The following is a 27,349-nucleotide window of genomic DNA, read 5'->3' as shown; positions in this document are numbered from 1 at the left end:
ATTAGTTCAACAAATACTTACTGAGTGAGGGTCTACTGTATATCAGGCACTGCTCTAAGCTGGGGAAAGACAGTCAAGGTCACCAAATTTGGGAGCTTTCATTATAGTTGGGAAAACTGGCAATAAATAAGCAACAAATATACCTTTAGACAGTGCTGTAAATGGATGGCATAGCATAACTATGTACGGCATGGATCCTTGTTTTGTATTACTAAGATAACGACAGCATCTGTCTAGGACAAATGTGAGGAAAGCTTGGGTTTTGGTATGACAGAACTGGGTTTGAATTCGAGCTCCATGTGACCTTGGTCTGATAAATTAATCTTTCTGCTCCTCATTCCTATATATTCCCCTATACAGAAATCTGACTGTTAAGGTTGCTGTGGGAATTAAGATATAATAAAACAAAATCTTCTCAGTGTTTACTGTTTTTCACATCAGACAGGTCAAGCTGGAATCCTTGATGAGGCCAGGTGGCACTGTAGCCTTGTACTGTATGTCCCTTTTCCAGTGTTTGTTGAGGAGGCGGGTATATGGGAACAGGGAATTACCTGGAGGACTGCTGGGAAAAAAATTCTTAGGAGAAGCAGTTCTTCCTTACCATTTGATAATGAACCGATACCATTCTTTCCTCTAAGTATACCTTCAATGGAGAAATATTTAACACAGTCTAGTCAAGAATTACAAGTTACCCTCTATAACCCAGTAATCTCCAAATTTGGGTACAGAAAGAAAATATTAGAACTCCTATTTATATTTATTTTTCATATAATTGCTTTTTAATTATCTATTTTTGTGTCTTATTACACAATATATGGGTACAGTAGTACAGGTATATAATTTATCAACACATGGGGGTACGCATGATCAAAAATTCCTTACTGCAGGGGTGTGCAATTAGAAATGGTGAAAGGCCACATGGAGGCTAAGGTAGGAAAATAAAGGTCTGCCCTCATTTTACTTGCCCAACATAAACTAAGAAAGTGCATTTTTTCATAAAGTAGCCTGCAGGTATCTCACTGCACTAATAAACAGCAGGGTGAAGGAAAGGACCCAGTTTCTTAATCTCAAGTCAGTGTTCTTTCCTCTACAAGTCTCTAGGGGGGGGGGGGGAAGTGGAAGTAGAAATTAAATACACGCTGCAAACTAAGTAAAAATCCAACCTTTGGATAAGCCATTAAACAGACCAGATCATTCGCCTGAAAAATATGCACAAGACAGAGGACAATCTCCAGCAGTTTCAGATCTCTCTCTGGACAGGAAACCACCTCCACGTAGTCATTTTTCACTACCTCATTTGTAGAAAACTTTCATTCATTTCCCATTGTACTACGTAGAGTTAATTTTTAAGACAGATGTGTCCTTCCTCTCCCCAACTCACACATCTATCATCACACGCACCAGCTTCTTTCAAACAACTCATTTCACCTCCAAGGAGGTGACACCATCTGGAACCAAAAATGAAGCAGCAAAATGTTGAAAATAAAAATAAAGCGGACTTTATTTAGAAGATAAAGGTGGTGGTATCAGTTTTGGTTAATGAAGTTGGGCTCAAGTGTTTTAACAGGTCTTTACTGCCATCACAGACTGGCATGCCAAGGGCATTCTGAATGCCAATTACAGACTGAAGTTGTTTCAAAATCCAAGATGCTGTCAAAAGCTGATGATGGAGTTTGGATTTGGAATTTTTTCTTAAAGTTGGACTGACACACTTCTTATATATGAGTGACTAGATTACTTGGTTCTGAAAATGAAAACACTACACTGAGCAATTCCCCTCCTTCACAAGTCCGTAAGGCAATGTTGCAGTTGCCTCTGACAGCCAAAATCTCAACATTTCAACAGGGGAGCTGAGAGGAACTGGGAAAATGAAAAGCAAAATTAATAAATGTAATTGTAATTGATATAGGCAGCTGCCACTTGTGGCAAACCAAAGCCTAGTCCGATGCCTATTTTCTTCACATTTGCACTGACATCTTACCAGACGGTGACTACATTCTTGAAGGGATGTGCCAAGACTCGAGTGGGGAAGGCCCAGACAGTGAATGGGCAGAAGGCATTTTGCATCCAGTTGCCTTAGGTGGTACAATTAAGGACAAATACCTAGTGGGAAGACCCACTAGCCAAAGGTAACTAGAAAAGAGGGTAATAAATGCATAACCAGTGCAGGGTAACTGCGAGGCACCAAGACCACAGTCCAACCAGCCCATTTTCCTCCTCTCCATCACTGAGTGGATCTGGGAGAAAGCATTAATAACAGCATTTGTCAACTGCTTCCCTGGAACAAAACATGACAAAACACACGGAAGGTTTTGTTTTCATTATGGTTCTCGGTGTACTTTATTCTCCTGCTGTCTAGCTAAGCAGCCCACACAGGACAGAAATGGGTAGCACTGAGGAATGATCAGATTTTTTTTTCTCCCCAATATTCCTGCCCCCTCCCTAAGCCCTGACCAACCCTTACCAGGAATGGTTAGTATATCATCCTTTCCCTCAAGAACAACTAAAATTTGAACAAGGCATTATAGGGCCAGGTCTCTTCAGAGGGCTCAGGAGCTGGTGTGAGCTCTTTATTCACAATGGAGTGTCTTTCCTTCAAACACCTGGATTTTTTTTTGTACACTGGTTCATAGATCGGCACTTGACTTTGAACCTGGCACCAAAAGGCACAATATCTGATACCCTGTACAAGAGCTATTAGAGATGCTGCCGTATGGATGGGCAAAACTGAGCCAATCCCACTTATGAATGGAAGGCTTGAACAGGGAGTTGGCAAAGAGAAACATGTAAGCCCATATTTTTTGCTAGAATGGAAATGAAAGTGGGAAATTAAGGTCTTGTTTTTTAATCCTCCAAATACCTGGAAGCAATTTAAAAATCTTCCTTGGTGCTTTTGAAAGCATATTCAAAATGCCAGCAAAAACTCCTAATAACTGCAAAACCAAAAGGGGATCAAAGCTTACCAACATCCCTCCTTATTGCTGAAAAAGTCTAAAACCAAAATTCAGGGTGCCCTGTTTCCTTGTAAAAGGGAAAATAATTAAGTCTGATTTATCATTATCATAGCACATCACACTTTAAAAAAAATATTACAGCGTGTGACCAGGGGAATGTTTTGACACCATTTTATTAATCTTCAACTTCAGTGGAAAAATATAACCTTTTTCAAGTGCCATTTTCATCACAAGAGTTCTAACATATATATATGTGTGTATATATATACACACACATATATATTCCTTTGTTTTGATTACTTGGTTTTGAAGTGCAGCAAGAGACCAATACCGCATTATAATCAATCAAATAAAAGAGAACAGAAGGCCAAGCAGTTTCCAAATGGTTATTTTATCAGATTGTTTAAACATTAAATTTATCCTTGTTTGCAATCCAAAATAGTTACCTGAAATTTGCTGTTTGTGTGTGTTTACTTTTATGGTATGTTTGTTTCCTAAACTCTTTGGCACAATTTTCTGGGGGCGTTCAGACTGCCAAGATACATGTCAGGAGAGAACTTTTCTTTTGTGCTGCCAATTATGAGCATTTAAATTTTGATTTGTTTGGGTTGTGGCTTTCTTTTGTTTTCGAAGTCTGCATTCTTTATTTGTAACAATTGTATTTTTATTTTTTCTATATCCTCTAACTCCAGAGTTCCCCCCCCCAACTTCTACATTCACAGTTGAACCATATTATTAGGAAAGGCGCCTTGATGAAAAGATCAGGGTGGGAGCTCTGACCATTCGTCAGTGTTTTCCCTAGAATTAGAAAAAAAAAAAAAAAAAAAGAAAAAAACCCAAAAAACAAAACCTAAGAGCGTCTTTCCTTTTTTTTCCTCTTATATCTCTTGTGCTGCATCAGTAGACAGAACTTCAGTTAGTTTCATGAAATGCAACATCCTAACCCCTTTTTTTCTGGGAAAAAGAAACTGCAATGACTTGAAGTTGAGAATGTGGATACCGCCTCACTCACACACACTCATTCTCAGACTGTAAAGAATCCCTCACCCTCCTTTCAGCCAGCACACATACAGTACCAGTACCATGTGGCAAAGGTACACCAAAGGTGGGCTTGAGACCCAGGCTCCATCTTTCTCATCAGTAGCAAAGGCCAGGATGCCTTTTACAACAAAGCACCACAGCTGAACCCAGTCCCTCCTCCTCTCCCCCAAACTAGTCATTCCACTCGGCACCGGCCAAAAGACAGAAAAGCTAGTTCTAGCCTCTCCTGGGAAGAGAGAGCTTTCTTTTTTTTTTTTTAAGCAAGTAAATCCACCATTTTTCTCTTTTCCAAGATGGCTGACATTATGGTTTTCTACGAAGTCAGTGATTACTTAGCTCACTAACAGCGCCGCTGTTGATGGCTGCAGCTGCTGCTGTGGCAGGATTTTCAATGTGGTGTGTTTTCAAGCCTCACTCACTCATCCTCTCATTCCCAAACATTCAGCATCCGTGCACACTCCTCACTTCCGGGTTTCTCAAAAGATTGGAGATTTCCAGTGGGGGTCTCAGGTTATCATCCCAATGGTAACAGATCTAAAAACAGATTGGAAAAAAGGTCAATTTTTGAGATCCCATATAGCCAGTAGAGTCAAACACCTCTCTGATTCCTACAATTAAGTGCTTATAGACCTGAATGGAATTTGTCAACTTTTCAAGGACTGATTATTTTTATTATTTTGCTATGTGCCATCTACCTGCTCTCATTAGCACTTACGAAGGGGGGGAAACTGAAAAGATAAAACTCAAAATAGCCAATTTTACTGAGACCTGTGCTGTAAGATAACTCAGTAAGTGAGAGGAAAATAAATTAAAACTACATTTCAAAGCAGAGGTCAGACAACTCCGACTTTGGATATCTTCTGTAAAACAAAGCAATGTCTCAAAGCACTGCAGTAAAGAAAGAAAAGAACATGAGGAAAGAAATAAAGAGTAGAAAGAGAATTTTGGGAAAATGCCGTTATCGATGACTTTATTAAGGTCCCAAAATGATTTGGGGACTTCAGTGAATTCTAGTTATGTAAGTTCTGTTCTTTATCACCATGAGGAACCAAAAATTTGGCTCAAGGAAAGATTGGCTGCCTGACCCTTCCACTAGTACAAGGCTGAGGAACAAAGGCCTGGCTCAGAAGCACTTACATGGGAAAGAGTACAAAACAAAACACCTAAAGAAAGCCCTTGTCAGAACAGTCTGAAGAAAATGTACCTCCTCCCCAAGAAAGTAGAAGAAAGAGGGCAGTGGAGACAAGCTCTTACCAAGCTTGGTTCTTTAGTTTCCTCAGTTCTTTTGTTGCCCATGTAGCAAGGGTTTTTGCTTTGTTAGTCTTCGATCTCCGTCCTTCAGTTAACAGTTCATGGATCATTGGCCTAGCTTCTACTAATTTCAGTACATCCTTCCCAAATGCTGTACACAAGTCCCTGTACAAAGTAAACACACCTGAAAATGGGCTCCTGGACCTACAACAAGATCATATTTAGAACCTTCCGAACCAGTGCTAAGCTAGATATAGGTTTCTTGGTATTTACCTACTTTTTAAAGCTGGAAGAAATTTTAAAGATAAGTTAAGTCTAACACCTGCCCTCAACAGATTAAAAAAAATGAGGTCTAAAAAAGTAGAATAACTTACCCAAGGTTCCACAGCTAATTCATGGTAAAATCAGAACTAGACTCCAGGTCTTTGAGCTGCTCAAAACCAATGTTCTTTCTTCTAATGATACCTCAGAAACCCTCAGTAGAGGAGGCTAAACAGAGGCAATTTGTTGACCAACATCAGAATATGGGATGGACATAGATCTGATGCTGCTTCTATACCTCTGAGAGCTCACTTCATAGAGTTTGGTGGGGAGAAATTAGAAATCTGGAGGGTCTGAAATGAGATTAGAGCTAAATTCTGGAATGAATTATTATCTGAGAACTCAAAACAGGATATGATGGGTTCTATTAAGGAAAGAAATCCCCCCTGTGCCAAAAAGGTGGGTAATTGCCATCCACAGGCTACTCTCAATATTCTTTACTACACGTCTTCTCATTTTCCGTGACATGTTCTATTCAGCTATCAGAAGCAGGGTATAACCTACCCGATCAGTCCAGCAGCACAAGCTACTACTCCGTCTGTATGATCCTCATCTCCAGCAATGTGGTCAATGAAAGACAGAATAAATTCTACTCTGGGTTGTACCAGCATCACATCCGCTATAAAAGAAAGAGGTCTGATGAGGTTGTCCCACATTTGGCAGGACTACACCCTGTTTCAAAATTCCCAAATACTCTACTCCCATCAGGCAGGTTTTGGGCTGGAGAACTAGTTGCATACAGTTATACCAAATTATTCTTCCTCAGATTAATTAAGATGTCATTCTTCAAGTCAACAGAAGAGGCAGATACCCCTCTTCTTATAAGCAGATATATATATCTGCAGAAGCACAAATGGAACCTTTCCTCTAAGCCTGTAATACCAAAGGAGTGAAGTACAAATATTTCCCCAATCAGTAACAAAAACATCAGGTGATAGAGGAAATCTAATCCCCCCAATCCTTCAATTCAGATGCATGGTGGAGGATAGGAAACTCCCACTCAGGGTTGGTACATATGCAACCAGCAGCAACAGCCTTGCTGGATCCCATCCCTTGCAATGCTAAAGAAACGTGAAGCAAGGTAGCTGAAGAAGCAGGGATCAGAAATAATAGTCTATATCCTCCTCCAAAGCTACTCCCTTCATTAGAGCACTGTTCCTCCTTCTCCCCTTCTTTAAGCAACAGGTGTTAGTTTACAAGTAAACTACACAATGAACACACAGCCCATTTGGCTAAGTGCACACTGGACTAAGTCAACTGGGTTGTATACTCAACGGTGTACGTTCTCCTGGTCTCCCTTCAATCCCTGGACAATTCCAGTGTAGGCTTCCAAGCAGCCTTCCCTTAGCTCATTCAGATAATCCACCATGTCATAGTCTGACTGTAAGAGAAAAAGAACAGAATCTCCATCATATTGATGGCCTTTAGTTGTATATTTGTCAAAAGTCCTGCTGCTCCAGTCAGGGCTGGACTTAAAGGTAGCTTTAAACTTACCTTGTCCACCTGGGCTTGGGAGGCCTGCTGAAGGGTATTCAATACAACCTCTAGATATTTTTTAAACTCTCCACCAATAGCAAGGGCAATATCACCAAACACTGACAGAATCTGTGGCTTCACAGACCTGTGGACATTTTCATTCTGACAAAGAGAAAAAAAAAAAAGTTAGCTCTGTCCAAAGATTCAAAAAGCTTTTTAAAATAAGCAACTACTGATATGTTGGGTATAGACCTTAAGGGACATACACAAAAATTAGCAATGCTTACCTCTAGATAGAGAAATTATATATTTACTTTTCCTTTGTACTTTACTGGTCCCCACCTGCCCCACTCAAGTTCCATGCATTGACCATGCGTTCCTTTAATTAACTTCACATCCTTAGGTTAGAATCATCTTGTGAAAATGAACAATTCCCTTCATAAGCCCACAGCCAACATTCTGGGACATATACATTCCCTGTCACGGATCTTGATGTTTAACCATCTTTCTAACCAACGGTAAATTAGATTGTGTGTATAGACACTCACCCCCAAGTTCTCCAGTAAGAGCTGCATCACCTCATCACAGAAAGGTAAGATGTTGGATTGCAGGGCACGGCATAAGTCTCCCACTAAGCCCACAGCCGCCAAACAAACCTGCAAAGAATCAAGAAAATGACCTCTAGAACAGAAAAGGCTGCCTGCAGGGGTAAGGCATGATTTTTTACCGAGCTACTGGTCCTTTATCACTTGAACCTAGAGTCAAAGAAGAAAACACCCTTCCTCTCTCAGATTAGTTCATTTTTAAACAACCAATATGGCAGGAAGAGAACTAGGACAATCTAAGCTATCATTAAGAAAGGACAGAAAAGACAATATTCACCAGGGGTGGTGGTGGCAGAGGTGGATGGTTTATTGAAAACAAAACAAAACAAAACCCCTTCTTAGGGTGCTCTTCTGATGTGTCTAATATCCTGTCTTTCACTGACTATTTCTAGTTCAGACACTCAGGGCAACAAAGTAGCTCAACCCTTAAGGGTGATACAAAGGGAAACACTACCTGGGCTACAGGATCCAGACTTTTGTACTACAATGACTACCAAGTATAAATGAGAATATAAATGTATTATTGTGAAAAGCATAGCTTACCTGGTACTCAGCATAATTTTTCAATCCAATGCCCAGGAAGGGTTTAAAGGCCTCCATGTACTTTAAGAATTCACCACCCAACACTGTAAAGAAACAAACTATTAGTACCACAGGATATCGCAGAAGTGAGCAAAAATAACCATCCTAGCTCTCCCAAATGTATGCACTCCAGTCAAAAGTTAAGTAGAATGTGAGTTAATTACAGATTCTATCACAAAGACTTTGGGCTGCCTTGGACAAGCCAAATTCAGAACTGCTGAAAGGGCCCAACTCTTATACCCTGGAGATAATGCCAAATCTCCACAGAGTGGGATTTCACTCTGGCTGAAACTACCAAGTGGTATGGCCCCCAAGGAATGTCAAGGTTAATTATGAATTGCCTGAGCTAGTGATACTGCCTCTTGTCCACCTCTTCATCTGATTATAACATGTCCTCTTTTGGAAGCCAGCTATTTTTTTGGCCTCGCCGGGCGGCTTGTGGGATCTCAGTTCCAACCAGGGATTGAACCTGGGCCACGGCAGTGAAAGTGCCGAACTCTAACCACTAGACCACCAGGGAACTCCTGGAAGCCAGCTTGGTCTCTAGCCAATTCCATCAAGGACTTACTTAATAAGCCAGTCAAGAAAAGCTGTCTGGGTTTCATATCCAAATCAGCCATTCCAGGAGCCAAAATCAACTTCTGTGCCCTGCCAGACCAGTTGCACATAGGCTCCTTATGCTAGAAATGGGTCTGCCTTAATAATACACCTTACGGGGCTTCCCTGGTGGCGCAGTGGTTGAGAATCTGCCTGCCAATGCCGGGGACATGGGTTCGAGCCCTAGGCCCGTGAGCCACAACTACTGAGCCTGTGCGTCTGGAGCCTGTGCTCCGCAATGGGAGAGGCCGTGGCAATGAGAAGCCCGCACACCGCGATGAAGAGTGGCCCCCGCTTGCCAGAACTGGAGAAAGCCCTCACACAGAAACAAAGACCCAACACAGCCAAAAATAAATAAATAAATAAATTTATAAAAAATAATAATAAAAAAAAGTTTAGTTTAAAAAATAAAATAAAATAAAATAATACACCTTACAGGGCTTCCCTGGTGGCGCAGTGGTTGGGAATCTGCCTGCCAATGCGCGGAACATGGGTTTGGGCCCTGGTCCGGGAGGATCCCTCATGCCGTGGAGTGGCTGGGCCCGTGCGCCACAGCTGCTGGGCCTACGCTCTGGAGCCCGCCAGCCACAACTACTGAGGCCCACGCGCCTCACTGCAGAGCCCGTGTCTGCAGAAGGAGAGGCCATCGCAGTGGGAAGCCCGCGCCACGGCGAGGAGTGGCCCCCGCTCGCCGCAGCTGGAGAGGGGCCCACGTGCAGCAACGAAGACCCAACGCAGCCAATAAATAAATAAATAAATAAATAATAAATTCTTAAAAAAAAAACAAAAAACACCCTACAGACCACCACTGAAGAAGCATTCCAGGTTTCTGAAGTGCTCTTTAATGTGCTTTTAATGGCCTTTCAAAGAGCCTTAAGTCAGATATGGCTTCCCCAAAGCAATTCTGCATAGTTAGACATGTAACACCCAGAAAATCAATTAATTCCTAGAACTCGATGTGTTTCATTCCATTCCATACCAGGCACCATATTGCGTCAACCTGAATCCAAAGCGTTACAACCCAAACCAGAAGGTACCAAGTGCCAGGAAAGAAAACAGAAACCTTTACTTCCTCCATCCTTTACAGGAGCCAAACCTCAATAAAGCAAGTAGACTTTAGGGGAAAAAAGAACCTGATGAACATGAGGTAGGTAACAGCTCCCTCCACCCCCAGAAAGGTTTCCAATCTGATGTGCAAATTGGCTCCCCATTCACTTCAAGGAGAGTGGCAAGGCAGTTATACACAAATTTACACTTATGTTCAATCCAGCTCTGAACTGACTCAATACCCCAGTAAGTGAGAAGATGGGACTATGCTTTTTTGCAGTCAAAAATTCTTCATGGCCATTGATACTCTTGCATTCTAAAGACATTCCCTGCCCAATTTTGGCTCACTGACCTTCCACCAGTGTGCTAACTGCCATTAGGGCATCCTCTTGCACTCCCCCAGACCCAGCTGTGCTTTGGAACATCCTTAACAGGGAAGCCATGACCACATCAGAGATCTGCAAAGCATCTTGATGTTGCACTTTCCGGAGAACATTCTGTGAAATGAATAAGAGTTCAGAATCTGTTGATTCCAAACCCTTCAATCAGAACACCATACTTTTTTTTTTTTTTTTAAATCAATTAAGTCCCTAGAATTTTTTTTTTTTTGGGGGGGAAGGCTTTTTATGCTCAGAGGTTTTGACAGTGCAAATCATCTGCAATGAAACATACATTTAAATATCTCATCTATTTCCCAATTCAGAACAAACACAAGATGATCTTCCATGGTGCAAAAAGTCATCTCCTCTGTGTTTCATTTAAGTCTGACAAATCCTTGTCAGCAGCCTCCATAATCTAGTTGTACTGGAATGGCAGTTAAATTATTTCAGCTTTGAAGAAGGACATGTCATATTAGAGTTCTTACTCATAAAACAAAAGAGCAACCCTTTCTATAGCCTAAGCCATTTACAGATGATGGTCAAGAAATTGTCTTGATAAACTGAAGCCAATCTGATTTTTCCCAATTCAATATTCCTCAAACCTCCCTCCCTACCCTTTAATTTGTTTCAGCTAATGTTACTGGATCAGGAAAGACCTCTTAACAGTCATGTTTTAAAAAATTAAGTTTGGAGTAAAAAAGAGAAGGGAGTCATAGGTAAGATGACCTAGTCAGCATCACTCAATTCTAAAACCTAGTACCCACCTAAGCACTAGACAAGTTCCAAGGTTTTCCTGTTCTTGGATAAAAAAGGGAATAGCTCCTCAGCCACGCCATGACTCCAGTCACGAGCAAGGAGTTAACAGTTTAATTTTCCCAGTCTCTCCTCAGAAAAAGTCTACTGTGAACACCAAATACTATAAATAAATTATAATAAAGTTTCCAACAGCAATTGTTTCAAAAGATGATGGTAAGAACACAAGGCTATATTTTTAGCTCAGTGAACCATAGCTGGGAACCAAATCTGACTGGGCTACACTTGGATAACCCAATGAAAACCAGACTAAAAGTTGTTAATACAAAATAGCTGCACAGCTGGGAGGACCATCACAAATGGAGTAGTTTCCTTCCCTACATTGTACAAAAGACAAACTGCATTTTTATGGACAGACAAGAAAGGAAAATGGGAAATTACTCTCCTAATGAATCAGACTAAGGCCTTTTGAGAAGAGCTTCTGACCATCATCATCTATAACATCATCTTCAGAGTTCTGTGTGTACATGAACTTGTCATCCTGAGATATGATTCTCTTCCCTGGAGCTATTAAATGATAAGGCACCATCATACCTGAAGAGTTGCGCAGAGTAAAGACTGAAGGTCATTGAACTGGATCCTATCCGATGTGCTCTGAATATGTGACTACAAAAAAAAGATCATGTTCTGAATAAACACCTTCTGAAAGGACTCTAAACTCCCTCAATGCTTCCAGTTTTGCTGGGTTTACCAGGACCATTAAATAATCTTTACTGGTGCTAATGCAGGAAAGTAAATAAAACTTTGGTATATGGTGTTACACATGTATAAATAAACTGTAGCAAGCAATACAATTTTAAGTTGCAACATTTTTTGTATAAGCCTTATATCTTTCTGAGAACGTATATGCTTAAACACTAAAAAAAAGAGAACAGTCTTGAAACCAGAGCTCTGTGTTAAGTACCACACCGTTCCCACCAGGAACCAGGAACGCCCTCAGTCTCACCTCCATCTGCAGCACCTGTTGTAGTCGTTCCATGATGACTAGAGTTGTTTTCTGAACCGCAGGGTAACAATCCTTGGCACTGTTTTTCACAATTTCCATTAGAGATTCATATGCAGAACTCCTCAGGTTGTTCTGGTGTCCATCAGGTCTGTAAGGAACACACAGCAAAAATCGTAAAGCCTTAACTGAGAAAGGACAGAGAAGTCATTATAATATAGAAACTCTCTCACTGAAAATAACCCAGAAACCGATATGGTTGCAGACCTGATCTGAGTTTGGCAAACACAGTACAGCCTGGAACCAAATTTTCAATCTCTGAGCCAATGACTACGTTCAATATGGTTTCCAGACCTGGTTAAACTTTACAACGGCCCTTCTGGAAATGGGCTAAAATTGTAGGAAAAATAGTTAAAAATGCTGAAGAACCCATGTGGACAATTGAAGAGGTTGCACAAACAGCTATGAAAAAGACAACTTGGGAATTCCCTGGCGGTCCAGCGGTTAGGACTTGGCACTCTCACTGCCAAGGACCTGGGTTCAACCCCTGGTCGGGGAACTAATATCCCACAAGCCGCATGGTGCGGTTGGAAAAAAGAAAAAAAAAAGGTTATATCAATTTTCTTCATTCATCTGCGAGAGACGCCTTTATATACAATCTCGAATAGAGAAGAAGAAATGAACTAGTTAAGCATGAAGAATTGATACCCAGCCCTCTTCCTAATGGTTTCTTTTGAGCATGGCTTTAGGTATAGCTTACCCAAAATCACAATAATTAAAGGTTGTCCCCAACTTATAACCCCTTCAAACTACATTTCCAAAGCTCATTTATAAAACAACTGTGTTTAATGCCAAGTTCCTCACCCAATATCATAAATGGTGGTTAGTAATCTGGTATGGCAACTAAATTCATGAGAACTACTATTTCTCTTATACCATAATCAAATACCCCTAATTAACTGTAGACACTGCAAAATGAAGGGACCTCTCTAGGTCAATTACTCTCTACCTGTAGAGAAATGAGACTATTTTCTGACTTTAATTATAAACTGTACAATTCTAAGGTAGTCAAAAGTCTACATTTCTTTTCTCACTCTTATTTAAACAATCTACAACAGGATTCTTTTAATTTCTCCTATTGCAATGTTTCTATGATTAGGTTAAACAGTCTCCACACAAGAGGCAAAAGGAGTTGGATGCAAAGACACCACTCATTTCACTCACTTCTGTGTAGTATCAGTTACCTGTCTGTGGTCTCCAGGAGCTTCTGAACTATGAGTTCAAAAGAAGATGATAAGCAATAGGTAGCTGGTTCTTCCTGATCATCAGCTACATCTGCAGCTTCATAAGCAGCTTCAGCCAGACTGGAGAAAGCCTTAAACCCAGACAGAGTAAATATTAATTAAACTTGAAAAGAATCCCACTCCAGGATTGCCTCATTTTCCCTTAAGATACCTTGGGCAGAGTTCCTTTCCAACTGATCTAAGAATAAAACAATGGCAGTGAATCCTCAATTCTTCCTATCAAGGTCATCTCAAGACAACTTAACATGTACAGCTATCCTTAAAATTAAATAAATGTATGTATGTATATATGTTTATTTATATTTCGTTTCTCCTGCCTAATAATCTATGCACAACTCTCTAAGCAGCAGAGTATTTTCACCTACCACGAATGCCTGCCACTTCATTTCTTCTCTTTCCATTCACAGAAAGCCTTTTTGCCCCACTCCTTATTTTACCTTCCTCCCCTAAACCCCAAAGGTCCCTAACAAACTACATTCAGCCTATACTGACTCAACACTGAGCTGCCTACCTTCCTTCCCTCATACCCCCTTCTCAGCAATGGTTACTTTTCATAGCCAGCAACTCTCTACCTTAATCAAAATTTCTTGTCCCCAAGCAACTGAAGAAAAAAAACCAAGTCCAGATAGTTTTCCCACTGGGTTAACATGACTGTTCTAAATGGCTCGGGAACCAGTCACCATGAGTCAACAGCTCCCACTGGGTCATGCAGCTCGCATCTCCCCCACATTTTAATTGAAGAAATTAGAAAGGAGATGCTATTCAGAAAAAGCCTTCTAGTGAGGTAGACCCATTTCTCTCCCACACCTCCTACTTCCTTGCCAATGGCTTGGCCAGCCTCCTTATCTCACCAGGAAGAAAATCCCTCACCCAGCACACATTTGAAGCCACTCTGGGTTCAGCACTGAGGCCCTCAATCAGACACTGCAGCAGGGGAGTCAAGTAGACATCATTGATGGCAGCTTCGGGAAGCAGTTCACAGATTCTGCCCACAGTCCATGCAGTTGTGTCTCGAACAACTACACTAGGGTCTTTCATTAATTCTATTAAGGTGGGCATAGCCTGAAAATACAACAGTTACTGGTAAAGTGAAACAAAGATTAAAGTTCATGCTGACTGATACCTCAGAAGAGGAAATACTGATGTTTGGAATCTAACTCAAAGTATCATAATGGTTTTGTCATTTTATAAGACATGCTTATCAAATATCCAACAATATAATAAAAGTAACTGGAAAAGTGAAAAAGTCTGCCTCTCTTCACCAAATCCCAGTATACAGTTTTTTGGGTTTTTTTAAATAAAATATTTATTTATTTTTAGCTGTGTTGGGTCTCCATTTCTGCGCAAGGGCTTCCTCCAGCTGCGGCAAGCAGGGGCCACTCCTCATCGCGGTGCGCGGGCCTCTCACTATCGCGGCCTCTCTTGTTGCGGAGCACAGGCTCCAGACGCACAGGCTCAGTAGTTGTGGCTCACGGGTCTAGTTGCTCCGCGGCATGCGGGATCCTCCCAGACCAGGGCTCGAACCCGTGTCCCCTGCATTGGCAGGCAGACTCTCAACCGCCGCGCCACCAGGGAAGCCCCCAGTATACAGTTTTATTAAGAGTTTGGTATGAATACTTTCAGCAATCTTTACTGAATTACTCAGGCAGAGATCCCAGGATGCAGCTGTGATGGCATTTAGCTATTCCTGAAAGGTTGAGGTCTACATACACTAAGCTCAATTAAAATGTACTCTTGGGCTTCCCTGGTGGTGCAGTGGTTGAAAATCCGCCTTCCAATGTAGGGGACACGGGTTCGATCCCTGGTCTGGGAAGATTCCACATGTCGCGGAGCAACTAAGCCCGTGCACCACAACTACTGAGCCTCTGCTCTAGAGCCCGCGAGCCACAACTACTGAAGCCCATGCACCTAGATCCCATGCACAACAGGAGAAGCCACCGCAATGAGAAGCCTGTGCACCACAACGAAGTGTAGCCCCTGCTCGCCACAACTAGAGAAAGCCCACGCGTAGCAACAAAGACCCAATGCAGCCAAAAATAAATAAATAAATTTATTTAAAAAAAAAACACACTATGGAGAACTGTTTATGATATAGCATTTAGTGAAAAAACAAGTTTTAAGACTATTTGTACAGTAAGATCTCCATCCTGTTGCACATACATGCACACAGAAAAAACCTTCAAGGATAAATACCAAGAATTAATAATGTTATTCACTGGGCAATGGGATTAAAGGTAGCTTTTTCTTTTTGGCCTTTTCTGCATTTTTCAAGTCATGTGATTTTTGTAATAAAAAAAGAAATATATTTTATGCCTCATTGACAGCAAATAGCTATCTAGAAGTAACCTTTGTGGATGACTATTTACAGCTTTGTCCTTAAAATAAAGGCAAATCTTCAAGCAAAAAGTTTAAATAAACAATAAATATCCCACTTTCCACCCACAAACTCCCTCAGCTTCACCTGTATAACTAGTGGTTTGAGCTGATTGGGCTCTGGTCCTTCCAAGATACAGCCGAAAGCCATCACTGCCGCATCCCGGTACCGCCAATCAGGGTTCTTGATGTGTTCTTTGATGAAGGGGAGGACATGCGGGACAATGTCATCTTCACAGCAGGTGGCCAGGAGCATGAGGCACACCCCAGCCGCTTTGCAGGGGTTCCAGTCGTCGTCATCATCATTTTCATCCTAGTGCAAGAATGTGGCACTAATTAAGTTTTTGTTCAAAGAATCACTTTAACTCAAAAGGTCCTCTGACTACTCCCAAATATCATTACAACTTAAGCTTTGGGGATATAAATAAAATATAAAACCTTCATATCTTTATCCCTTCCACAAAGACTCATCACAGCACAGCCTTTGTTAAACAAGATGCAGACAGAGGGAAAATACTTCTTAGTACTATACAATGAGATGAACAAACTCCAACTACATGCAATAAGGATGAGTCTTGAACACATAAAGTAAAAAGCAGAACAAAAGAATACATGCTATATGATTCTAGTTATATAAAGTTCAAAATCAGTCAAAATCTATGCAGTTAAAGGTGAGGGAGGAGTTAACGACCAGGAAAAAGACACTGGGGGGATGGGGGTGGGGTGTGTGGTTCTGGTGTGCTAGTAATTATTATTTCAATAAAAAGTTTAAAAAGATTCCATTCAGATCTCCCTTGAAACTAGAATTCAAGGTATATCCTTCTTATTGTGGCTGTTCACACCAGAGTAATTTAAGGCAGGCTGCTTATGCAACTTCAGAAAATTATATACCTAAAGAATGATTTGTTCCCAAATGAGAAAAGCACAACAAAAATATACAAAAGTGAAAATACTAAGGTCAAAGATAGAAAAATAGCAACTGTAAAACTAAAAGATGAGATGAAAATTTAAGGGAACACCCAGTCCATTTCAAACTAAGTATATCTCTATTTATCTTTCAAGATTGCTATATTAAGAGTCATGTACTTCCCTAAAAACAAATTACATTCCTGTGCACGAAGAAATTTTGCAGTGCTCAAAGTTACAACTGTTTCCTCAAAGCGCTGCCAGCTCTTTGATAATATTTCACATGCACCAGAAGAGATGAGGTGACAGAAAGAATCTTTCCAAACACCATACCGAGAAAAACTGTGATGCATAAAGCCAAAAGGGAACAATGGCAACCAAGATACACTTCTTATAAGATAATTTCTCTACTTACTCATTAAACCCACATCCCTCATGAAGTCTTGCTACATTTATTTTGTCACAAACTACTCAGAGCCTAGAGGATCCTATAGATCCAGCTCAGCTCTTCCCGAGGCATCTATAACAGAACATCAACTAGTTCAAGAGTTGCTGAGTTCCTTCGTGGCAACTGTTCCACAGCAAACCAACCGTTAACAAGGCTTCACAGCTCACCTGGCTAGATATGGAAGGTAACTCACCTGTTTAGTTAGTGTCTGTGTGAGGATTGGAACCAGGTACTGTAGTGCTCCCTTGGCATAAAACTTGCTGGTGTGCTCAGGGGGCCGTCCTTGTTCTGCTGCCTGAGGAGAAACATAAAGCAAATTCTGGACAGCAGCAAACAAGCTATGATACTAAAGGCATACAGTGAGAGCTGCCCACAGGTCTGCACAGAAATACATGGAGCACATGGCAACATGCAGTGTGTGTGGTCTTTGGAGGCGCTCATTTTTGGGCTACTTCAATGGGATTCTTTTAGGCCATACATATAATCTACCTTAAAGGACCAAGGCAACCTTAAGAATTATATTCTTTTTTCACCAAGTGACCTCTGGATGAAGAGATGTATGAAGTTTACATAAAGATGCCAAAGATTGTGCTTTTTGTAGGACATAAAGACAATCAAGGTTGGAAACAAAGCTTGAATTCGAATTTGCGAGTGCAGAATTAACCCCTTTCTCTGTATCTAATTCCTTCACCAGAGTTAGTAAGCTATCAATTATACATCCCATGCTTGCATTAGGCCTTCCAAAAGAAAATAATTCAGCATCAGATGTCACCTGGTTAAAATGTGACTTCCTGCTGCTGCCCCCTTGTGTTCACAGTACTAGTATTTTCAACAAATCCTGACTGGTAAAAACAGGAGATGCTTCATTCCTGATCTGTCTCCCTCATGAGGGCCTTTGGCTAGCAGAAAACCCAAAATCTCTACAAATGGAGATACTCCCTAAGCCTGGTCACAATAAAGCTCTCCCAGAGGAAAAATAATATCCACAAAAGAGGTAAGTCCCAAAGCCCAGTCAGAATAACAGCTCTCCCACCACATGGACTCTCCCAGGCTCACCTCTGAAGCTTCAATGGCCAAGTCCATTTCCTCATCACAGACATTGGACCAGAATTCTATCCCTTGTAGGGCCACCTCATCAATGTCACTTTTCATTGCTTCAATTGTGATCTTAAGAGAGAAAACACGACACCCCAGGCCCCAAATAAGTGCTGGTTCAAGTTCGACCCCTCCTATAACCACAGCTACTCAAGTTTCAAAAATGTAGATTTATGAAAGCTAGGTCTGAAATGAAAGGTAGGAAAAAGAAACAAATTTTTAAAATATACTCTTCTTATTAGTACAAAGGTAGCAAAAGTTTTCTTGGCACACTGCTGATGAGCTTAAATCTAATATGCAGACTCAGGGAATTTCCTTGATTTCACAACATTAAATAAAAAATTACAGAACTGACGAAACAGCAACTAAGAATAATGGACTTTTGCAATTAGCTCTATGCTCAACTACATAAAATAGAAATACTTACTGCAAAAAGAGCAGGACCCATATATGTCTCCATGTACTGATAATATAAGGACATTATCTTCACCAGATTCTGTAAGGCAGCCACTCGTACCTTTTGCAAACATCAGATTAAACAGTTTACTATTTAGTTTAATAACAATGCAATCTGACAAAGGGAAATAACCACTTCACTCAAATGGGTTAATAATCTATAGGGTCAATTGAAGTGTATTTCCTCTCCTTCTTTTTTACTTTAAAGATATCTGTGGAACCCTTGGCAGGACTAAACTCACTAACGCCCTCAGACTGGACGTTACTCCCACCGGCTTCAAGGGTCAAGGTTTAGGTTACTGCAATAGGAAAGCTGTTTCAATGGCTACAATGGAAAACAATCACTTGAACAACCTACAGCAATTAAATAGCAAGGTTGATCAAAAACCATTTCTCCCTTAAATCTTTTTTAAGAGGGTGGCAACTTCCATCATGTTAGCTTTCCAAGAACTATTCTTCCCTCTTCTCCAATTCAGTGAAGAAAAATTCTTATTTAATAACAGTATTAGTCAAACCTATTTCTGAAGTCACCAGATTCCAACATTTCAAACTACTATGCTAGAGTTAGCATTTCCTAGGAAAGACAGAAGACAAAGTTTTCACATGACCTCTCACTTACCCTTGTATCTGGACACTGTGTGGCTTCACAGACCACCTGCATAATAAAGTGCCTTTCGGACTGCAAAAGAATAAAAATAAAGAAAAGGAGAAGAGTATAAACCACATACATGAAGGTTACTAGACTATCCCTTCAAAGAAAACCTCTCACTCTCTCAGGGACCCACACAACCCTGGACCAATCAAGCAGGTTTTCCTGACACAGTAATGGGACTATGAAGGCTCCACAGAGTTTGCCCCCAGTGTCTACTATATGACCTGCCCTCTAAGGAGGTCCTTAATCTTTTAATCCCCCAAATGACCTTCACTAACAAGACTTGAGGAAGGAAGCAGACAGGAAAATGTAGGTCACAGGATTTAAATAAAGATGGTTAAAACAAAACAAAATACCCCCCTACATTAGGAAAACCCCCTTCCTTGTATTTAAAATTTAAGAGAGGGACTTCCCTCGTGGTCCAGTGGCTAAGACTCCGCGCTCCCAATGCAGGGGGCCCGGCTTCAATCCCTGGTCAGGGAGCTAGATCACGCATGACACAAGTAATATCCCACATGCCGCAACTAAGACCCGATGCAGCCAAATAAATACATAAATAAATAAATATTTTTTAAAAAATTAAAAATAAAAAAAATAAAATTTAAGAGAATTCAAACAAGCCCAGATCAAATGTGGTAAGATACAGGAGAAGACTAATGAACTACATTTTCCAAGCAATTAGAATTGCAGTTTGCTTTGGTTTCTTAGACCTCCCTACTTTGTCCACTCTAAGGCCAAGAAAAGGCAAAAAGCCCAACAAAAGCATCAACAAACACGCAGAAATGCTTTCAGACTATATCACCCAGCAATCGACTTCTGGGTATATATCCAAAAGAACTGAAAACAACTTCTCAAAGATGTATTTGTACACCCATGTACACAGCAACACTATTAACAATAGTCACAAGGTGGAAGGAAGCAAACCAAATGCCCATCAACAAACGAATGTAATGGAATTATTATTCAGCCTTAAAAAGGAAATTCTGACACATGCTATAACATGCATGAACCAAGACATGCTAAGTGAAATAAGCCAGTCACAAAAAGACAACTCAAATACTGTATGATTCTACTAACATAAACTGTCTAGAGTAAACAAACTCATAGAATCAGAAGTATAAAGGTGGTTGCCAGGGATTGTGAAGGGGAAAATGGGGAGTTAATAATATAATTTCAGTTTTGCAAGATGAAAAAGTTCTGGAGATTGGTTGCAAAACAATGTGCATATACTTAACACTACTGAGCTTTACACTTAAAAATGGTTAAGATGGCAAACTTTATTTTATTGTAGATTTTAACACAACTAAAAATTAATAATGGGGGAAATACTTTCAGGCAAAATAAACTTTATATATATATTAATTTTCAAAAGCACTTTTCTAAGGAAGTATGAAACAGCCCAATTTGCATAACATTTAAAAAAAAATCCCAAAGCATACTCACACTTTGGACTGCAAAAGGGAAAACCTAAACCTAGAAACATTTTAGATCACATTATTCCCAAAAGCCTGATGAGAAATGACAAACACCTACTCCATGGCCGTTTCACACAACACACATCTTAACTAGATGGGAAACAAATGCTTCTAAACAAGATGGTACCTTCTAAGTCATAAACTTAAAAACAAAACAAAACAAAACTTTTATTTAACTCTCACGCCTCACCCTCTGAACCTACACCTTTTAATCAAGAGATACTTACCTCTTTGTCAAAGTTTGCTTTGGTGAACTCCAGTGAGTTCAGGAGTGCATTAGTAGCCGCTAGCTTCACATTATTACTAGGCTCTTCTTTCCTCATCCCCTGGATTATGGCAGTCAGAATCTCATTGGATTTATCCTGTAGCTGCTCTGGGTCCTGAAACAGCAGAGAAGTGCAGTGAATATAATAATTGAGCTCATGACTAATCAGCAGTCCTTTCAACTGTAAAATCTATTTGAGAGAGTATCATGAGACTTTCCTGATCTTTTCCCACACACTTCCATTTAGGGACAAACCACCTGCAAAATATCCCAGGGTCTGGTAGTCCAAAATTGAACTGAAACAAGTTAAACTCATCAACTTCATCTCTGCTTCTTAGCATAATGACTCTGGGCATGAAGTAATGCTGGCTTTTTTTTTTCCCCTTCTGTGCAAATGGAGATGGCAGTCTGGTGTTTTTTTCCAGGCCATCTGTACCAACTGAAGTAAAGCTTCAGAACATCTGAGGACCAAGGATCAACACCTGGGCACATCTATGGAGTCTAAGTCCAGGTCAAGTGCTGTGGACTTCTTTGCTTCATCAAATCTGTATATCAAAACAGACACCAAGAGTAGTAACCTCAGCAGCAACAACAGTCCTAGGAGGGCTGCATTTAACATACTGTGTTGTGGCTCCAGTGGTTAAACCACTACAGCAAAAGCTGGCAAACTGTTTCTGTAAAATAGTAACTGAAAAAGTAACACAGCATCCTTGGTACACTGAGGATCTACAGAAAGTGATCAGATCAAGGAGAGGAGAGAATACCTATGCCCCTCCATACAGGGATTTCCATCTTGAGTTTGTAAACCTTGAGTCTCTTTCCTTTAGGGCATGCTTAGCAATATGAGAATAAATTAACTATCTAAATACAGAAGTCTAAAACAACAAATAAAGCAGCCCTACTTTCAAAACACTCTGCAATAGCTTGGTTTTTTTCATGATGATAAAGAATAATTCTAATACCATGCATGTTACAACTAGAGGGAATCAGAGGTATATAAGTTAGATACAGCACTTACTATATCTTGGCAAATGTAACCAATAGCTTCCAATGTCGACTCTTTCATGTGCTCTGTGCTGTTGGGGTTTGTGACATTGGCCACCAGCTGAGGAATGAGTTCTGGCCATTGGTTCACTGGGATCTCTGCACAAGCAATACCAGCCACACACTGCGAGGCAGAACTAGGCCGGTAAGTTTCTGTGCCCAAAGTCTGCAAAACCTATATGCAGGTACACACACAAAAAGACAAAAGATACCAATTTTAATACTACTTGAATATATTTTGCCTACCAGAATACCTCCTACATCAGTCTCTGAATTTTCTATAACACAGAAAAGTAGGAAAAGGTATATACAGTATAGGCCACCTGTTGGGAAAACAGCCAGCCTCAATACCAACAGCAGCACAATCAACACTGCCCCAAAGCCTAGAAATGAAACCAATGATCTCCTACTTCCAAATGGAATCTCCAAAGCCAGATACCTCACCTCAGTGTTCACCACAAGGTAAGAAAGTAGCAAAAGCATAGGTACAGATAAAGAATGAAGCCACAACTGACCCTGGGTTAATCATTACCATGATCAGCTAATTCAGTCAATGAACTAAGAATCACCAGTCCACTCAAAAGGCAAACAGTTAACTGTTCCTGGCATGAACACAGGACAAAGAGTAGCTGCCAGATATTCAGGCCAGCTCTGCTGACTAGGTCAGGTCACTTAGTATCCTGCTTTGTAGCTAATAATAATGAAATCCCCATCCTTCCCCCTTATAGGGTATATCATCATCCCTGCCCACTCCCAACAGCTCTACCCAATAACAGTTCTGATTGATTCTAAATGAAGGTTTTGCTCCCTAGGGCTACCAGAGCTAGACTGGACTTTAACAAAAACTGTTATGGGGAAGGGGGCAGGGAACAGGGATGAGATGAATTGTCCAAAAGGGCAGGGGCTGAACAGGTATTAATCCAAGCCTGACTAAGAAATCCAGGGTGCCTTTATACTATATTGCACCATCTCCTAGTACATACATGGCCATAGTGAATCCCATTCTATCTTTAACTTTTCTCCTTTAAATTGCTTCTAGAAGACCATTAATTAATATTACTTGGGGTGACTTAGAGACTACAAATGTCTAAATCCTGAGTACTGAAAGTTATTTTTTTAAAACTAGGGGTGATCCTAATGATAACTGTCAATTATCAGAAATAAGAGGAGTAAGAAATTAGCTCTCAACTGTGTCCAGACCCACATTTAAAAAAATAACCACCAGCACTGAGAAAGTATTACCAGATGTGCTATGAAAGGGAAAAAAGCCCAAGATAACTGCTATTTTTTTTCATGCATGAAAGCTCAATAATGCCTATACAAATTCTTACTCAAAAATTTAAAAAAATTTGATGTTAAGATTGACGTGCCCCCCTCCAAAGTCAACTACAGTTCCAATCATGTCTTCTCTCATTTACTATTGTGTAATTTGAGGAAAACGAGAAATTGAATGAATACAGTTAAGTATCAAGATTTCCAGTGATTATGGGACTTCCCTGGTGGTCCAGTGGTTAAGACTCCACCCTTCCACTGCAGGGGGCATGGGTTCAATCCCTGGGTGGGGAACTAAGATGCCACACGCCACACGGCCAAAAAAACAAAAACAAACAAACAAACAACAAAAGATTTCCAGTGATTAATGGAATAAACTTCATTTATATCAAATTACTGAAAGGAGAATTAAAATGTTATTATATAAGGAAACCCAATGTGGATAGAAATAGCTCTACATATTCCAAAGAAGATTCAAAATAAGTTGGCTTTTGTAACCTAGTTTCCTGTCATGAGTTCCTCCATGCAAGAGCGAAGAGGGAAGGAGGTACATAATTAGAAAGAGAAGTTACTGCCGTAAAGAGCACTAATTTACCTAATGCTGACACCCAGAACCAGGAAACAGAAGATTGATGTGCAGAACCACGACTAGCACAAGTACAGACGCAGGAATCCCCCCACTGGTTTCTCCTCAAATACCAAGGACCAGCTGATGACTGCACACATGTTTGACTTACTACCCTCTGTGCCTTATCCATGTAACAAAGGCCACTAAAGAACCCAATTTAAAAAAAAAAAACAAAAAAAACCCATATATGTCCATATATTCTGAGTTCTTTGCTGCAGCAAGAATTATGGATTTCTAATTCAGCAAGCAAATCACAAGAACTCCATAATGCAGTGCAACAAGTGACATTCAATTTTCCTCAAAAAAAAATAAATAAAAACTAAAAATCCATCAGCTCACTTTATAAACACCTTGACAAAAAGCCAGATGTTTCTAGAAGTTTCTCATTATTTGCAAAGTAGATAAAAACACGATTAATGTCATAATCTTATTTCACAAACTCTTTGGGCTTGAAAGCCCAGGAGATCATTTAATTCCCCTTCTGACTCCACACAGTGCCATGCTTAAATCACCAAACAATGAGATCTACAGCAGAAGTTCAGCAAGAGCTAAGTGCTAGTTAACTAAGGAAGAATCACTTGGAGAAAGACAGTTTGAGAAAGAAGACTTATATCAAATACATTTTATACCTTCAAGTTAAGTTTAGATCCCAGACATCTATTGCACTATCAGCTCTTTCCCATGTAGATGACAAAAGAACTGACATTCCCCAGGCTAGTATGACCAAAAGGAGATGAAAGCTACTTACATAATTTTTGACTTCCCGTCGAGCATTAGCATCAATAGCAAGCCACCTCTGCTGATACTGTGTCTTGATATCTGGATCTTTAGATGTCAAAGAATTCTTGATTTGTAGACCAGCTGCAACTCTGGCAACCTGACTGTTTCCTGGATTTGCCAGCACTCTGGACAGTTCCACAAGGAAAGTGGGCTGTTAAGATGTGAATGAAAATACCTCTTAGGAATTTCACCAATTGAGAATAGCACCAAAAAACTGGGGAAAACCTGAAATTTTTAGGACATATCATAATATTTCGGAAAATGCCAAAATATCTACTTCAAGATTCCTATAAAAATGTTATTTGGTACATGAGGAAGTCATCCATCTTCTCACACAGACTCAGCATTTAACAAGGAGTTACAGATTTTCCTATCAACATCAACTAAGAGTGCCCAAATCTTCACATTAGGTCCCCCAGAATTAAAGCAAGCTTGACAATCTGGTAGAGGATTCTTCTTCATACCTAGAACAAAACCTGGTACTCAGTAAATTATATTTGTTACATGAATATGTTATGACAGGATAGAAAGTAAAATCATTACTTTTAAAATTTACATTAAAAAAATCTTAGTCCAAAAAGAACGATACCCAGGGTGGCTTTTGATCTCACGGAAGCATGTATAGGAGAGGGAAGTCCTTCTAAATGTAAAACATAGACTTAGGAGGCTAGTGTTCTCTAGTTTAGTTTTCAGTGTTTCAGCAAAATGGTAACAGTGAAAAAAGATTTATAAGGAAAAAGTGATAACAAATATTTAGAAACAGGGGGCAGCTAAAAGATAAAAATGTCAAGGAAAATGACTTCATGTTTAATAGGCAACAGTTAACACACTAAAGGTTCCTATTCCTTGAGTTGTTCCTATTCTTGGGTTGTTTAAACATTACTGTAGATTCTTAAGAAGTATACTCAATCTTTTGTACTGCTCAGGTCCTCAGTTTGGTTTAAAAATTTGAACACACATTAGTCTTCCCTGCAAAAAGCTCTCTCCAATGGAAAAGCTAACAGGAAAAACTAAAAGCAGATCGTTTACCACTAACAAGTTCTGCAATCACAATGGAAAATAATTCTTAAAAGTTTTATTAATTATGTACCACTAAAGAATGTTAGGAATGTTGGGAATAAGATAAAATGTTAGGAATAAGAGAAAAGGCTCCTTGCAAATTTAGCAAAAGAAGAAAAGAGGAATATATACCAAGTGGAAATATTATCAGTCTATACTAGTGGATAAAAATCTTTTCTATAGGAAGTTAAGAATAAAAATATTAGTAATAAAAACGAACACATGGAAAGGCAAAAAAAAAAAAAAACAACAAAAAACACGAAACTCCACAAAACACAAAAAACCCAAAAACCATTCAAAGGCAGTTTGGATAAAATAAAAATACGCCTTGTCACTTTTTTTCCTTGCGTTATTTTGCCTAGGTAACACAAAAGAACACATCTGGTTACAGTGTTATTTAGAACTATTACCTTTAAAAGATATCTAGTATCATTCACCCTTCTCTCTGCTCCCCATCCCCCCAAAAGAAGGGAATCCAAAGAGAAACATTACTGGCACATAGGTTGTTTCAACCAATACATCTCACGATTTTATACAGAGGTCCAGTCTCTAGGGGACTTAACATTCACTTCTTCTGAACCCTTTAAATTTGAAAATATGAAAAACGAGGAACTTTCCTCTGGAAACAGGCCCGATCTCAAGGATGAGCCTCAGCCTGTTATCTGGGTGCAGATTTAGTCTCTACTGATTCGGGGGGGCAAGGGGGGTAAATACAAAAACCCGGGTGAGAAATACCCAGTCAAGAAAGGGAGAAACACTGCCGGAAATGGGTTAAGAGGCATTCGGGTGCAGGCCTGGCCATGAGCACAGACCAAGGGAGACTGGAAACGGTAGAGCTCTGGGAAGTAGGCGGACAATCACAGAGACCATGGGACAGGAAGGAGAAGCCGGCCCCGGTACGAACAAGGCGGGCGGCGGGGTTCGTAGCTTCCACATGGCCCCTAGGCCCGGCTCCCCCACCCCCACCCTTGCTGAACACGCAGCGCCGCGCAACCTAACCTCCCCTCCCTCCCTCTTTCTCCCTCCTGCTGCACCGCCGCCCTCAGGCTGCACGCCGATTGGGTGGCAGTCACCCCGGCGCGCCGCGCCATTGGCCAGCTGCCGGGCCCGGGGCGGGACACACCCACCGGCTTCCCGATGGCGGGGTTAGGTTGGACGGGGGGGGAGGGGGACGGGATGGGGCGGGGTGGGTTCCAGAGGCCTGGGCCTCCGGGAGGGCGGGAAGGCCCGCATGCAGGGGATGGGGAGACGGCGGGATGGGGGACGGCGGGGTGGCACGCACCAGGTTCTCCACGGCCGCACGCTCCAGGAACTTCTGCGCCGCTTCCAGTTCCAGCCGATCTGGAGGGAAGGAAAGTGGGAAAGGGGACAGGGTCAGAGGAGCCAGGGATTCCCCTCCCCCCACCCAATCACCTCAGTTCGACCCCCGGTCCCCGCGTCCTACCGGGAGACACGGTCTTCTCGAGGATGGTGATCAGCTCCATGGCGGAGGTGGTGGCGGCGACTCCTCTTAAGACGACGGCCCGGCCTCTCGGGCGGCGGCTCTAACTGGGGATGGGGGTTGGGGGTCGGGTGGGAAGGG

General features: G+C 40.9%; 1 protein-coding gene across 1 annotated transcript; it reads right to left on the bottom strand.

Annotated features, from left to right (window-relative positions):
• Positions 1–1,476: 1,476 nt before the first annotated feature.
• Positions 1,477–27,349, bottom strand: KPNB1 (karyopherin subunit beta 1). Its single transcript, XM_057536033.1, has 22 exons — positions 27,212–27,349; positions 27,050–27,108; positions 24,677–24,859; positions 22,003–22,203; positions 20,947–21,099; positions 19,212–19,271; positions 18,564–18,653; positions 18,098–18,208; positions 17,235–17,336; positions 15,776–16,000; positions 14,185–14,376; positions 13,255–13,385; positions 12,014–12,161; positions 11,602–11,673; positions 10,227–10,371; positions 8,192–8,274; positions 7,592–7,699; positions 7,062–7,205; positions 6,843–6,948; positions 6,072–6,186; positions 5,250–5,411; positions 1,477–4,529 (listed from the first exon to the last, which is right to left on the bottom strand). Coding segments are annotated over exons 1-22 (2,631 nt in total). The 5' UTR covers positions 27,252–27,349; the 3' UTR covers positions 1,477–4,528.

Source organism: Balaenoptera acutorostrata, chromosome 20 (assembly GCF_949987535.1).
Source record: "Balaenoptera acutorostrata chromosome 20, mBalAcu1.1, whole genome shotgun sequence".
NCBI lineage: Eukaryota > Metazoa > Chordata > Mammalia > Artiodactyla > Balaenopteridae > Balaenoptera > Balaenoptera acutorostrata.
Note: the sequence above shows the minus strand (reverse complement) of the source record. Positions and strands in the feature narration are given on the sequence as shown.

Excerpts from the sequence above, each read along its gene's own strand:
- KPNB1 (XM_057536033.1), bottom strand. The coding sequence starts at position 27,251 with ATGGAGCTGATCACCATCCTCGAGAAGACCGTGTCTCCCG. Across the intron at positions 18,654-19,211 it reads CACAGTGTCCAGATACAAGG|GTACGAGTGGCTGCCTTACA; the intron begins GTAAGTGAGAGG and ends TGTTTGCAAAAG. Across the intron at positions 17,337-18,097 it reads TGGCCATTGAAGCTTCAGAG|GCAGCAGAACAAGGACGGCC; the intron begins GTGAGCCTGGGA and ends GTTTCTCCTCAG.